General features: G+C 34.6%; 3 protein-coding genes across 4 annotated transcripts; 2 read left to right on the top strand and 1 right to left on the bottom strand.

Moving 5' to 3' along the window:
- The first annotated feature begins 379 nt into the window (after positions 1 to 379).
- On the top strand, positions 380 to 1,605 carry LOC102631332 (DNA damage-repair/toleration protein DRT102). Its single transcript, XM_006471662.2, has one exon. It carries the CDS (start codon positions 467 to 469, stop codon positions 1,394 to 1,396), a length of 930 nt encoding a protein of 309 aa, XP_006471725.2. The 5' UTR covers positions 380 to 466; the 3' UTR covers positions 1,397 to 1,605.
- Positions 1,606 to 4,117: 2,512 nt separating this feature from the next.
- LOC102606738 (DNA damage-repair/toleration protein DRT102) lies at positions 4,118 to 5,333 on the top strand. The gene has a single exon (XM_025096767.2). It carries the CDS (start codon positions 4,197 to 4,199, stop codon positions 5,124 to 5,126), a length of 930 nt encoding a protein of 309 aa, XP_024952535.2. The 5' UTR covers positions 4,118 to 4,196; the 3' UTR covers positions 5,127 to 5,333.
- Positions 5,334 to 8,891: 3,558 nt separating this feature from the next.
- On the bottom strand, positions 8,892 to 12,735 carry LOC102631026 (protein NDL1-like). 2 transcript variants are annotated; one of them, XM_006471661.4, is made up of 11 exons: positions 12,512 to 12,733; positions 12,311 to 12,410; positions 11,908 to 12,005; positions 11,693 to 11,781; positions 11,293 to 11,353; positions 11,121 to 11,207; positions 10,789 to 10,866; positions 10,660 to 10,716; positions 10,460 to 10,515; positions 9,999 to 10,134; positions 8,892 to 9,550 (listed from the first exon to the last, which is right to left on the bottom strand). In XM_006471661.4, the coding sequence occupies exons 1-11, from the start codon at positions 12,569 to 12,571 to the stop codon at positions 9,311 to 9,313; spliced, it is 1,062 nt and encodes a 353-aa protein (XP_006471724.2). In that variant the 5' UTR covers positions 12,572 to 12,733; the 3' UTR covers positions 8,892 to 9,310. The 2 variants fall into 2 exon arrangements, with proteins under 2 accessions (XP_006471724.2, XP_024952860.2); XM_025097092.2 differs by lacking the exon at positions 10,789 to 10,866 and having other exon boundaries at positions 12,512 to 12,735.
- Positions 12,736 to 15,931: the final 3,196 nt, after the last annotated feature.

The raw sequence follows: 15,931 nt of genomic DNA, 5'->3' as shown, positions 1-15,931 counted from the left end.
GTTAGACAAAGAAAAAAAAAATTTATTCGAGCTGTGATTTAATTATTGATAATTAAAAAACTTACTTACATTTAGAATATGTAAATAATTATAAGAGCAAGTAATTTATTTTGAAATAATTATAACTAAATTAATAAATGTAAATATTCTGATTGATTAATGATTTGATATAAAATTAACAAATGAATAAATAAAGAACATTACCTAAATATAGGTAGAACATTCACAAAAGCAATTATGTTTTAGGGAATTTCAAAAAGAAATTTTTTTAATTGATTTAAAAATTTTGTTTGATAATTTTAAATTTTCTTAAACGACAAGGACCGAGTGTAAATTATCCATTTCCGCATGAAAATCGATAATTGATATCCCACGACCCCTCATCCACCCAGAAAGTAGACTCAGTAACTGGCTCTCCACTGAACTCATCCGGTCATCCCTCAGAATAGTCAACTCATAGTCAACCATGGCTGAAAACGCTGACGCCGCTGCTCCTCACCCTCTCAAAATCATCGCCGGCGCCGACTCCTTTGGTGCTGAATTGAAAGACGCTTTGGTCTCCCACCTTCGGTCACTCAACATAGACGTGGAAGATCTCGGCACTTCTGATTACTACTCCATCGGCGCCGAGGTCGGCCGCCGTGTCTCCTCTTCCGATTCCTCCGAAACCACCACTCGCGGCCTCGTCGCCTGCGGAACCGGAGTCGGCGTCGCAATCTTCGCCAACAAAAACCCCGGCGTCTTCGCCACGACGTGTCTCACTCCCGCCGACGCCCTCAACACCCGCTCCATCAACAACTGCAACGTCCTCGCTGTCTCAGGTATGTCCACTTCCAAAGAATCCGCCGTCGAAATCCTCGACACGTGGCTTAAAACCCCTTTTAAGGCCCCATGCCCCGCGTCGGGTTTGAAGCCATGGGATGAGAAATTGTCGTGTTTTTTCGACAAGTCGATGACCGAAATGCCCCTTATTGGTAAAAATGATAAATTAGATAGTGATTCTAGTGGCAGCACTTGTAGCATATGTTGTTTAGTGAAGAACAGGGAATTGAATCCTGTGGAAATGATTCCCGGTGGGTCGATGAAGATTATTAGGGAGAGTCCGACATCGGCCATTGTGAGGTTTAAGGCGGGGAGTGTGGAGCCCGCGCATCACCATACATTTGGGCATGATCTGGTGGTGCTGGAAGGGAAGAAGAGTGTGTGGAATCTGACCAAAGGGGAAAGGTTCGATTTGACTGTTGGGGATTACTTGTTTACGCCGGCTGGTGATGTGCATAGAGTGAAGTATTACGAAGAGACTGAGTTTTTCATCAAGTGGGATGGGCGCTGGGATATGTTCTTTGATGAGGATCTTGAGACTGCAAAGAAGGCGGTTGAGAAGGAAACTGCTTGATCAGTTTCTATGGGGAAGATTCAGATTAAGTTTGGGTAATAATGGGTTTGCTTTTGAATAATGTATGAGTTGTTTGCTTGTTGTGCAAGAGATTGTGTATTGTGAAGTATGAACATACTTGTATATTGAATTGTGTATTGTGTAGTATGAACATACTTGTATATTGAATTGTGTATCGTGTAGTGTGCATATACTTGTATTTTGGATAATCTTGATGCTCTTTGTTCTCAGATTGTTGATTGTGTTGCCGTCGTTATTATTATTTTGATTGTTTGTTCGTGTTAGTTTGATACATGTTTAGTGTTTGTCTGGCACCCTCATTACCCATTACTTTAAACAAATTGTAACCGAGTTATAGGTGCTCCCTTTATAGTGTTTAATTTGTAGATACTATAATCTGGAGTCTCTACTTTCTTCTTGTGAAATGTATTCTGCAATACTTTGAACTCGTGACATTGGGATTTTCAAGATCTCCTTGATGTGAACTCATATGTGCATGCAGCCTGATCTTTTTTTTTTTTTTTAAATATTGAAAAACTCATTTATGTCATTTTAATGTTAAGGCATTTGAAAGCTGTAAACCTAACGAGTGTTTTTTGGTCAAGTAATATAATATTATCGAACTCTTGCCGAATTTGTAATGATCTCCTTTCCTGTATTTTTATTATGTATTGCCATTTTAGTTGATACTTGGATGTGGCAATTGCTCCAATTATGTGTGTGATTATATGCATTGTGAATTGGCAATCGAAATTTCTAATCTTGGCGCAAGTGTGTAATTCATATGCATTTGGATATCAGTGTTTTACTCAAACTCGAGGAGAATAACTGTAGTAGCATCCCTCTTTCCAAATTGGCTCTAAGAAGAACACTAGTTTCTACCCTACATATCATGTTTAGCCATAAATTTCTACTAATATTTCTTCCCTGTTTTACTTGAACCATATGCAAGTTGAATGGTAACTTGACATTAGGGACCTGGCCAAGTGGATTTCAAGCAACATTATTTGGCTGGCCAGTCGAGTTTAAATTCTCCTAGGTGAAAAAATTGGTTGATTTTACCCACCTCTCAACCTTAAATTCTAGATGTTAGGATCCCTTCTAGTTTCGAAATTCTTATGAAATTATGTAATGAAAATATTAAAATTTAATGTTCATCTAAGTACACTTTGTATCTCCCTATTAGTAACTTTTTTATTTCTCTACTAACTCCTATTATCTCCAAAGACGTTAATTGTAATTCAATCCATGATGTCTTTGTGTTTGTGTGCATGTTACTTCGGTGACAAGCAATGGTTTTGATCGCTATTTAATTTCTAAAGTGAACCTGATCTTGGCTCTATTTCAATTGATTTTCGTGCGGAATTTTAAATAAAATCTAGGGGGATTGCCACTTTCCCCCTATAGTAATCAACATGTACTATTTACTCTCCTGTTATTTTTATAATGACCAAAAATCTTCCTTACAGTATAAGTTTACATTATTACCCTTATTTTCAATTATTCTTTTATTTACATTTATTATAAATTAAATAAATTACATGAATAGAAATTAAATAAAAATATTAAGTATTAAAAATAAGAAATATATGTTTTGATATGAGAAAAAAATTTATAATTATTTATTTTGTGAATATTTTCTTATAATAACATTTTGTAATATTTTAAAACTAAATGTAAAAAGATAGGCAAAATATTTTATAATTTATCTTATAATAAATTTTTATTTGTCATTCAAGTTTTCTTATAATAATTTTTTTATCATTTTATAATAATTTTCTTATATATTTATTATAAGAAAATTTTCACAAAATAAATAAGTACAAGAAAAAAATTTTATTATTAATTTTTTTGTTCATATCAAAACATATATTTCTTGTTTTTAATGCTTAATTTCTTATTTAGTTTCTATTCATGTGATTTATTTAATTTATAATAAATATAAATAAAAGAGTAGTTGAAAATAAGGATAATATTGTAAACGTATGCTATCAGGGGGGTTTTTGGATATTATAAAACTAATAAAGGAGAAAATAATATATGTTGATTACTGTAGGGGGAAAATTGACAATTTCCCTAAATTCTATTATAAATTCTGACAAATCCCAAACTGGCCCTCCAGTGCACGTACGCACGGGCACTTTAAGTTGTCGTAGATAAATTATTTAATTGGGCAGAATTTAATTTTTGTTTTTATCTTTTGTAGCTTAATTATTTAACCAAAATCTCATCTTTTTGTTTATAACTCACTCTATCCGACCTGCAAACACCTAACAGAAACAAAAAATATTAAATATGCAAACTAAACTATTAAAGACAGATAATCACTGTAATTAGAAAAAAGAAAATATATATTTGTTCGAGCTATGATGTAATTGTTGATAATTAAAAAACTTACTTACATTAAGAATATATAAATACTAACAAAAATAATTATAACGAAATTAAAAAATATACACATTCTGATTAATTAATAATTTGATATAAAATTAACAAATAAATAAATAAATAAATTTTGATCGAATTAATATTGATAACGATAATGAGTTACTTTAAGTATATAATCGGTTTAACATTACAAAAGCCACTGTTTTTTAGCGAATTTCACAAAGAAAAGTTTTTTTGATTGATTTAAAATTTTCTTTGATTATTTTAAATTTGGTCAAAAGACAAGGACATGGAGTAAATTATCCATTTCTGCATGAAAATCGATAATTGACATCGCACCATTCGCCCAGAATGTCGACTTACTGACTCTCCACTGAACTCATCCCTCGGAATAGTCAACTCGTAGTGAACCATGGCTGAAAACGCCGCCGCCGCCGCTCCCAGCCCTCTCAAGATCATCGCAGGCGCCGACTCCTTCGGCGCCGAATTGAAAGACGCTCTGGTCTCCCACCTCCGGTCACTCAACATAGACGTGGAAGATCTCGGCACCTCCGATTACTACTCCATCGGCGCCGAGGTCGGCCGCCGCGTCTCCTCCTCTGATTCCTCCGACATCACCACACGCGGCGTCGTCGCCTGCGGAACCGGAGTGGGCGTCGCAATCTTCGCCAACAAAAACCCCGGCGTCTTCGCCGCCACGTGTCTCACCCCCGCCGACGCCCTGAACGCCCGCTCCATCAACAACTGCAACGTCCTCGCTGTCTCAGGTATGTCCACTTCCAAAGAATCCGCCGTCGAAATCCTGGACACGTGGCTTAAAACCCCTTTTAAGGCCCCATGCCCCGCGTCGGGTTTTAAGCCATGGGAAGAGAACTTGTCGTGTTTTCTCGACAAGTCAATGATCGAAATGCCCCTGATTGGTAAAAATGATAAATTAGATAATGATTCTAGTGGCAGTACTTGTAGCATATGTTGTTTAGTTAAGAACAGGGAATTGAATCCTGTGGAAATGATTCCGGGTGGATCAATGAAGATTGTTAGGGAGAGTCCAACGTCGGCCATTGTGAGATTTAAGGCCGGGAGTGTGGAGCCTGCGCATCACCATACATTTGGGCATGATCTGGTGGTGCTGGAAGGGAAGAAGAGTGTGTGGAATTTGACTAAAGGGGAAAGGTTCGATTTGACTGTTGGCGATTACTTGTTTACGCCGGCTGGCGATGTGCATAGAGTGAAGTATTACAAAGAGACTGAGTTTTTCATCAAGTGGGACGGGCGTTGTGATATGTTCTTTGATGAGGATCTTGAGACTGCAGAGAAGGCTGTTGAGAAGGAAACTGCTTGATCAGTTTCTGTGGGGAAGGTTCAGATTGAGGTTGGGTAATAATGGCGTTGCTTTTGAATAATGTATGATTTGTTTGCTTGTGTTGCTTGTTGTGCAAGAGATTTTGTTTTGCGGCGTGTGAACATACTTGTATATTGAATTGCGTATTGTGTATTGTGAACATACTTGTATTTTGAATAATCATGTGATGCTCTTTGTTCGCAGATAGTTGATTGTGTTGTGATCTTTGTTATTATTTTGATTGTTTGTTAATATTAGTTGGGCAAATGTTTGGAGTTCGTCCGCCACCCTCATTACCCATTGCTTTAAACAAAGTGATACTGAGTTATAGGTTCTCCCGTTATAGTGATTAATTTGTAGATACTATAATCCGGAATCTGTGCTTTCTTCTCATAGAATATATTCTGCAATGCTTTGAACTCGCGACACCGGCATTTTCAAAATCTCCTTGATGTGTATTCGTACATGCATGCAGCCTGATTTTATTTTATTTTATTTTTAAAATCATTTGTCATTTTAATGTTAAGGCATTTGAAAGGGGTAACCTAACAAATGATTTTTATGCCAGGTAATAACATCTTATCAATCTCTTTCCGAGGTTGTAACGATCTCTTTTCCTGTATTGTTGTTATGTATTGCCATTTTAGTTGATACTTGGATGTGGCAATTGCTCCAATTTATGTGTGTGATTATATGGAATCGAAATTTCTAATCTTGGCGCAAGGGTGTGATTCATAGCATTCTGATATTAGTGTTTAACTCAAACTTGAGGAGAATAACTGTAGTTACATCTCTGTTTCCAAATTGGCTAAAAAAAAAAAACACTAGTTTCTACCCTACATATCATGTTTAGCAATAAATTTCTACTAATATTTCTACCCGGTTTTACTTAAACCATATGCAAGTTGAATGGTAACTTGACCTTAGGGACCTGGCCAGTCGAGTTTAAATTCTCCTAGATAACAAAATTGGTTGATTTTACCCACCTCTCAACTTTAAATTCCAAAATGTTAGGATCCCTTCTAGTTTTGAAATTCTTATAAGATTATAGTAGGGGTGGGCAAAAAAACCGTGCACTAGCGAAAACCAAACCGAACCGTACCGTTTAAAACGGTTTTAATTTAAAAAAAAAAAACTGAAATATAGGTTCGGTATTTGGTTCACTCAGTTGAACCGAAAAACCTAACTGAAAAACCAGATTATTTTTGAAATTTTATTTAAATAGACACGTGTTAAATTTTAATTGGTTGAGTAACATAACTAAAATAGGCATGCACACACACGATTATAGTGTATATATATATATATGTGTTACAATTTTTATTTTGTGTTGTAAGTTGTAATTGTTGTTATTTTTATTTGTCTTTACAACATTATGATTATGTTTATGTAGATGGAGTATTGGAGTTTGGTTATGTATTTTGAAATCTTAATATTTCATATTTTGTGAGTACCTTTTTAATAGTTAGTAAGATATTAGTGATAAAATATATTTTGAATACTTTGTATTTATTGTTAATTTTGTAATGAAATTAGGATGAACTAATTGTTGAAAAGAATTATTATATTTATGAGGTCGAATGGGCTAAAAATTTGAAAATTCAAAATAAGCTCAATAAGCCCAGAACCGAAAAAACCGAATTGAACCAAACCGAACCGAAAAGATCCGTTTGAGTTCGGTTCTTATTTGGTTCTTTTTTATAAAATAACCGATTTAAATCGATTCTGCTTAATTTCGATCCTAACCGAACTAAACCGAACCGTGCCCACCCCTAGATTATAGGGTAAAAGTCTATTTAGTCCCCGTATTTTAAGATTAGTATCTATTTAGTCCCTTTATTTTTTAAAATATCTCGAAACATTACTGTTGTTAAAATATTGATACTACTACCGTTACTTTTTATTTTCTTTTGACTTACTTTTACAATATTACTAATTTAATAATTTTTTTGGACATCAATAAAAAGAAAATAATTAAATTACTAATTTAATCCTAAAAAATAAAAAAATTATATTAATTTTTTTGCAAGCACTAGTTGCACATTTGGTAGTTTGCATACAATTTTTGACAATTAAAAATTAATATAATTTTTTAGGGTTAAATTGGTAATATAATTATTTTTTTATTAATGTCCAAATAAAAAAATATTATAAAAAGATAATATTGTAAAAGTAAGACAAAAGAAATAAAAAATAATAGTAGGGGTATAATACTTTAATGGTAGAGATATTTTGAGATATTTTTAAATTTGCATGAACTAAATTAACTTTTACCCCTGAAATTATATAATGAAAATGTTAAAATTTAATGTGGACGTTCATCTAATTACTCTTTGTATCTACCTATTAGTAACTTTTTTTTATTTCTCTACTAACTCCTATTATCTCCAAAGAAGTTAATTGCAATCCAATCCATGATGTCTTTGTGTTTGTGTGCATGTTACTTTGGGGGCAAGCAATCGTTTTGGTCGCTATTTAATTTCTAAAGTGAACCTGATCTTGGCTCTATTTCAATTGATTTTCGTGTGGAATTTTAAGCAAAATCTTATATAAATTCTGGCAAATCCCAAACTGGCCCTCCAGTGCACGTACGCACGTGAAATTTAAGCTGTCTTTGATAAATTAATTTAAATTATTTAATTGGGCAGAATTTAATTTTTGTTTTTATCTTTTGTAGCTTAATTAATTATTGGAAACCTTTTTCTTTTATTATTTGTTGTTACCGCGATATTGCAAATTCTCATGCAATTAGGAAACTAAAGTGAATACTGATCAGAATAGGAAAGGTTTCCGTGTAGCGTCAGGAAAAAATTAACGTAGCTCTATAAATACAACCATGGTTCATTAATAGAATGCACATTAACAAGATTAGAAACAGAGGAAGAAGAATTAAAAAGATCCTAAAAATGGTGATGAAAATTAAGATAACGTTGAAGCGGCCTTCATTATGTGGTACTGTTGAGGAAGCCATTAGAACAAGTGATGTTCTTCACATACCCAGAAAGCCAAGAAGCAGCAGGAAAGTGAATGTGAGAGTGAAGAAGCCTAACAATATTAATTCTGAAGCCGAAGCCCTAATAAGAAACCAGAAAATAGCAAGTGTCAAGTACTCTCGAGATTACTCTTTCTTGGACAATGGCGAGCCCGTTGTTCGTAAGTCACCTGCCCCACCATTACCGTTATTACAATTAAACAAAGACAAAGAGAGAGAGATTAAGGAGGTTCAACAAATTTACAAGGAAATTCAAATTAAGGACAGACACGTTGATCAAATTTTCAAAGACACTCAAGTTCAAGAGCTAGAGCTTGAACAGAAGTTATGTGATCATTATCGTTACTACCAAGACTACAAGAAGAAAAGTAGAAAAAGTTCAAGCTCCAAGAAGCAAGACAAAATGATGAAAGCACCTGCCAATGATCTTGACCTTCCATGGATTAAGGAGAGATTTGAGGTTCAAAAAATGTTCAAAGAAATTCAATTTATGGATAGACAGGTTGAAAAAATGTTCAAAGATGCACAAATTGAGGAGAGACAGCTTCAAGCAAATTTGGCATCGATGATACACAAATTGAGGAGGGACGGCTTCAAGCAAAACTGGCATTGATCATGGCGTGTTAGCGCAGAGAGAGTCTTTGGTGCTCCGAGAGCATTCACGCATCTTCATTAATTGCTTTGTATCATTTCAACTTTCAAGAATCAGATTGAACAAATTAAGTAGTTCCTATACTTTGTATCTTCTATTCCACTTAATGTAATCCCAAGAATCTGAAACTGTTACCACTTCATTATTTTGTAATGCATAATTCTTAATGCTTCTTCGAAATGATATTGCATCAACATGCGTGTCCAAATATCAATCTCTTGGTCAGTCTCTGAGTCTAAGCTGCCGCAAAAAAAAATCATCAGTACAAAAGTGGTAATAATGTGTACGATTCGTGCTTTCAGATAATACAGAAAAAGAATCCTCCCTTTCTAAAGAATATGCCTAGCTACTCTCAACTACTATATACTATGTACTATAGGTTATCTACACTCAAAAATAGCAACTCTGCTGGTTCGATCTCCTTGGGGAAAGAATACATCCGCCAACACAATGAAAGAATATGCTAACCCTTCAAACATTATTCACTTCTTGCGGCTGTAGTATTATAGGTACTTTCACAGGTGAATACTTGCTCCACTGTCAAATGTTGATATCTGCTCGAGTTTTGATGGGTTTTAGCTTGATTCCCAGACTTTCAGGGGAGAGAAGTTCAGGTGCTATGCAAGAGTGGTTCAAGGGGCTGGTTGGGTATGGGCCATTGCTTGAAGAAGAAGGAAAGTTTGGTTGCTTACAATAACCGAAACCCATTAGAAATGACTCTATTGGAATCAGCATGGCTAACGGGTACTCTTCAGTTACCAACGAGCCACATGCCTGGACCTGTCAAAGACATAAACAAGCTCATTAATACAATCATCTAAATTATCTTTTACTTTTTCTTAGTTATTATTCACAAGTTCTCCACTCAGTCAGCTAATTTAGATTTGTCCTGCTTGTAGATATGTTAGCATAATATGCATGTATACTTGCAGAGGTCTTCTCCTTTATTTTAAAACGCATACACTATCTTACCATTTATTTCCCTGTCTCTGCCATGTTATTGCAAAATAAGATCAAAATCAACTTGTTTGCATTCCTCCCTTTTCTATATTTCTTTCATAGAAGCTTGGAGTTATAAAATAATCAGCATTTATCTGTGAATTATTCAAATCTCAAGCCATCTATATAACTAATTTGATGGTTGAGATCATAGGATTGAACTTACAATGAAAGTTACTCTACATGACCAATTAATAAGAATCATTCAACAATATGAAAAACATTATACCTCAACAAGACCACAGTTTTTGCTACCCATTGTGGCACTCATATGCAGAGATTCAGTATGGAATGGACTACTTTCACCCACAAAAATAAGCGTTTTACACTGCAGTTCCTTCAAGCCTTTTGTAAGGTCATGCCTCCTGTAAAGAAGCTGAGTAGTCAATTTATGAAAGCATTATCACAACATATGAACCTTCACCCACTTTTATAAAATTCCATTGAACAGATGTAGAAAGATTCAAAGAGGCGAAACCATATGTCTAGCCTACCAATTCTCAAACAGTCCAGATTAGCTATGTCAAGATGTGAATATGTAATGTGTTTCAGAATAGCAGATGCCAATCTTTTTTAAACCATTCAGAGGAAAGGAAGAAAAAATTTGTTACGATGATAGATTTGAGCCTTCATGAGTTGAAGAAGCTAAGCTTTAGAAAACAGGCACAGAAAAGAGTAAGATGAACTTACTCATTAATTGCTTGAAGAAAGTGCATGACATTCAAACTTTGCCCTTGATCCAGAACCTGAATACGCACGAAGCAAAGCGGTTCAATTTGTACTCATGTATTGTTTTAACATACAATAGAGATAAATAGAGGGAAAGCCTTCCCAAACATTTAAAGACGCACAGACTGAACGATTGCATCTAAAGAAATCAGAGTTCTTACCCTTCGGCAAGCTTGAATGATGTCTGATTCTGCACCATGTTCGCCACTCCTAAATTCCTGCCAGAAGAACTTGAAAATGATGAGATATGCAAGATTAAATACATCCAAAAATAGGGCAATCTAGACTACCTTACTAAAGTAACGCTGGAGAAGGCATTCTTTCAACACTCCACACATACCATAGAAGTATAGCAAGTTCATTAACACCTGAAAGAAGAATTCTAAAAAATTTTAAAATTCCTCAATAGATCATGCTAATTTCAGTTTTGGTTATTATACTACAACACATCCACATACTAATTCGCTACCCACATTGCAGTTTAGCTTTATCAGCTTCCCATCTCACACCCGTTTTAATACAGACAAAAGCAAGTGTTTATATTTATACCATTACGTGAGTTATGCCCCATATAAGTTTTCTCATGACAAGTGCTGCTGATTTAAATTATGTTGCCCAGTACCTTGTTGTAAAGCCATTCTGTCCACGAGGGTGCTTTGCAAATAGGGGAAACAAGGATTAGCCCAAGCACCCGCTCTTGATATTTCATCTGCCAAATGGTGAAACTCATGAATCCGATAGCAGAACCTAAATTTAAGAATGACAGAAAGGGCTGCCAACTCTCATGAACTTACCGCAAAAAGTGTGAGGATATAAGCGCCAGCAGTCACTCCCAAGCACAGTACTTTTTCCAGCCTGATTCAGGTACATGAGCCAATAAATATGTCATGCTCTTCAGAAATAGAGCCAAGGGTCAATTCATAACACACTATTATCAGGAAAATTAGCTTCAAATGGAGTTTCAACAAGAAAGCAATAGTAAGATTTTTGAGCTGAAGCTACAACAGCATTTGCAGTCAAGTGGCAAAAAAATCAATAATTAAAATATAATATGAACAGGCAAAAGATGCAAATTGATACAACAAGAACTTCATATTCAAATTTCCCAAGAGACATGAAACAGTCAATCAAAACGAAAATTGGAACTTACTACTTAGTAAAATCACAAGTACAAAAGGACAAGCATTTACATACCCAAAAAAATCGAGCACCTCAGCAACTTGCTCTGCCAAGTCGTCCACATTAAGCAGTGGAAAATCTGAATAAATCTCATCAGCTCCCAACTGCAGGAACTCTTAAACAAATGGGGAAACAGTACTTTATTAATATCACTCAAACTAAAGCACAAAATAAACAGTTAAACCGCACCTATCCCCAAAGAAGACAAGAAGTCCAATTCTAATACTGACCTCATGCCCTGAAGCATCAATATGATAAATGCAGAAGTTATGAAGCAGCAATGAAGCTGCATCTGGGCCAAAAAAGAGTCCTTGGAAACAAAATGAATCTGTACAGCCCAGAAAGCCAAAACAACCAAAATTATTTCACATTTAAGTAGGAACTCAAAAATCCAAAACTGAAGCGATTATTTAAATCAAATAAAGATGAACCGTTTCATATACTAAATCCAATAAATTCAATCTTTCCAAACACATTTGCATTAACATACAGCAATGCAATCAAATTACCACCAAAACTCAAACAAACAACAACCCAGAAACAACCCTCAATCAAGAAAGAAGCAGCATTCATATTAGAAGCCATTCGGCTAGAAAATAAAAAAAAAATGAAAAAATGAAAAAAAAAACATACAGTTGAGAGCAACATCTGGGTATGTTATCAAAGCAGGCTTCTCTTGATCACCACACACAAACACACTCACTGAACCTCTGCTTGTCTTCACCACGCATTCCTGCACGCACAACACGAATACAATTAATCAAAGACTTTAAATAAATGTAGAAAATTATAAATAAATAAAATGGGTGGTGGCTTGATGGGTAGTTTGGTCACCTTCCCTCCCAAAGGAACCATGTCAATATCTATTGAGACAGAGTCACTTGACTCGCCCATGACTCGGTTCTTTAAAAATTCTCACAGTAATGCAGCTAAAAGGCTGAGGCTGAGCTTGAGCTAATAACAAAAACAAATCACTGAGTTAGATTCCCTAGTTCTTGTTCTGTTTCAGCAGTTGTTCTTGTTACTGTTCTTGTGGCTCCCCTTGATTTTGGCTAAATTACCGAAATGCCCTCGGAATTTTCCAATTTGACGAATGTCCGTGTACATAATACGCTGCTTGATACGAAATGACGGATTCGGGCTTGGGTCAGCGGGTTGACTGTTTGTCTTATTGTTTGTTTTTAGTTGAGCCAAGTGACCGTTAGGGCTTTTCTGAGAAAACGGTCGGTCGAGGGCATTTTTGACTCGGAAGATTTGAATACCAGAAACGGTGGCGTATTGAGGACGTATCGCACAGCTGTATGACACCTGGAAGCCGCAAAAAGGCTGGCATTAGATATTGCGCCAGCTCATCATCAGTGTTCGCGCTCAGTTGCTTCCAGTAAACACATCATCCATCAAGTTACGTAAATTAACAAAAAGATCTCAATTGTTCTGACATTTCTCTCCTTAGGGTTTTGATTAGTTAAAACTAATTTTAGTATTGTAATTTAATTTATTTTTTTTAACAAAATCTCCTCATCTTAGTAATGATAGACAAATCCCTAAATTTCGGGATAGAATAGACTTTAAAGAATAAGAAATGAGGATCTTTTAAAATTTTAATTTTTGAAATTTATTTTATCTTTAATACAATCCACATATATCCTTACATCTCTTTACGTGGACAAAATTTTTTACTTCTTTATCCTTAATTCTTTTTATGATAATAAAAAATTATTAAGTACAATTACCGTTTCTTTAACTAATTATTATACACAACCAAAAGAAATTTATATATACATATTTATATACGGATAAATATAATTCATTCAACATTATACTTATAATAACCATTTGCATTTTTACAATAATTCAATAGTAAGATTTATCAAACACTTGGACGATTCTCTTTCCCTCAACATTATGAAATAGCAGAGTACTTGCACCTAAAATGGATCATATTTATTTATGAATAACAAAATTTTTTCCACGAGTCTATAAAAAGACAAGTGATAAAGAAAGTGATTTTATTAACCTCATAATACTGTCAGTGAGAGTAGATTTTCGAGTTAATTTGAGTCCCTAAGAGTACTCTTCCCCTCTTTACAAAGTAATAATAATAATAAATTATGATATACTGATAAGACTTCTTTCAAATATTGCATGTGAGAGTAGATTTTCGAGCTAATATTGATAGATTTTTAGATTTTATTGTAAATACGTGCTCTTCACTATTTAGTATTTTTTTTCATATAAATAAATTCAGTTTGCATAGTTATTGAAATTTGAAATAAAGATGAAAATAAAAAATTCAAAAGGCGAGAACAAAATTACTTTAGATAACAAGATTACCCTTGAAAGTTAATAATTATTAGAGTGCAGAGGGAGCCTTTTATTTCGGTACATGCAAAAAAGGCAAAAACGGGCGCCTCAGTTTACGGATTAAATGACGCCGAATGAATTAACAATAAAACGTGCAAAGAGGCAGCAAAGTACTGAGGTTAAAATTTCATCGTAAATGGGGAAGTGACGACACGCGAATTTGTCGCGCACGTAGGCGACGCGCCGATCATATTTATTGCACGTGCATAGGAAAGAGCAACACAAGGAGAGGGCTAACTTACAGATTCTGTAAGTAACAGCCCTCACATGAATAGTGTTAAATAGTGTTTGGTTGTGGGCCCGAGTGGGACCCACAACCAAATTTGTGACTGAGCTGTAACTTACAGAATCTGTAAGTTAGCAAGCTCCGCAACACAATTCTAAAAAACTGCATTTATAAATTGTACGAACAGAATTGCTGCTTTGAAAACACAGACTGGCTTCAAGAATTTAAGGGCAAGGCAATGTCTGGCAGCTGGATAGCTGCATACTTTTGACCATATTTACTCAATTATGCTAAAGCTATGAAACACGGACACGCCACTCAATTATGTCACATGTCCAAAACATAATGCATGCATGAGAGAATGCATTGACCTGTTTCAATATGAAGGGAAAAGAAGGAAACGGCAGTGGCTTTTGCCTGCAATTACTTGTGTCGGTTTACTTAAAAGCAGTCGTGAAAAGATGACACAATCGCAGTACATAGGGGTGGGCATCAGATCGGATTCGGATTTGAAGGCAAATATGATTGGATGAAATTTGTGCGATCCGATCGGATTTAGTTCGAATTGGATCGAATTGGATTCGGATCAATCCGAATCATCCGATCGGATTTGCACTGTAAAAAAATTTGAAAATTAAAAAAATAAGCTAAATGACTAAATGTTTTTGGATGATAATTTTTATTTTGGTTTATTTTATTGTTGGATGATATAATGATAATATTTATTTTGTGATTTTGTGTTGTTTATTTATTTGGAGACTTTGAGTAATGTTTGATTGTTTATTTTGTGTTGTTTACTTGGAGTTGGAGCAAAGTTTATTTTGTATTATTCATTTGGACTTTGGAGAGTTGGAGCAATGTTTATTTTGTGTTGCTTATTTGGAGGCTTGGACTTGGAGTAATGTTTATGCACCTAGCTTGTAAGAGAATTACTAATTAAATTAAATGGGAGTGTTTGTATAAAATGAATGTATATGAGAATATAAATGGGCCGTTGATTATAGATTATTAGATTTGATTGTTTAAATGTTTTCATTTTAATGGATTATATTTTTTAATTTTTGTGAATGAAAACTTTGTATCGGCTTGTTTTCTTGGTATATGTCAATGCCATATTGTCAAGGAAATAATACATTGTCATTTGTCAACTTGTTTTGGTTTTCTTTTTTTTTTTTAATGGTTAGTAAGTTTTCATTAATTATATATTTCATAAATTTTTTGTGAGAATTGTTAAAAATGTCCAAATCCGATTTCAATCCGAATCCAAAATATAATCCGAATTCGAAATATAATCCAAAATCTAAACTCATCCGATCCGATCTGAATCCGAGTAATCTGAAATTTTCATCTGATCCAAATCCGATCCGAATAATTCGGATTGGATTCGGATAGGATTTAAAGTCGGATTGAATTCGGATGAATTTTTTTCAATCCGAATTATCCGAAATCCGATCGGATTCATCCGAATCCGAAATTGCCCACCCCTAGCAATACATATAACAGCATGTCGTAAAGAAACCCGCCTAGTGACAGGGTTCATCATACAATTATGCATACCATAAGAAAAAAATTAAACTGTCGAATTAATTACAGCCGCTAGGACAAATCAATTACAGCCTTGGCCAGTTTGGGATTACGGAGACTGATGAAATAAATTATTTGTA

Source organism: Citrus sinensis, chromosome 5 (assembly GCF_022201045.2).
Source record: "Citrus sinensis cultivar Valencia sweet orange chromosome 5, DVS_A1.0, whole genome shotgun sequence".
Classification (NCBI taxonomy): Eukaryota; Viridiplantae; Streptophyta; class Magnoliopsida; order Sapindales; family Rutaceae; genus Citrus; species Citrus sinensis.
The sequence above is the reverse complement of the archived record's forward strand: the minus strand, read 5'-3'. Positions and strand labels throughout refer to the sequence as shown.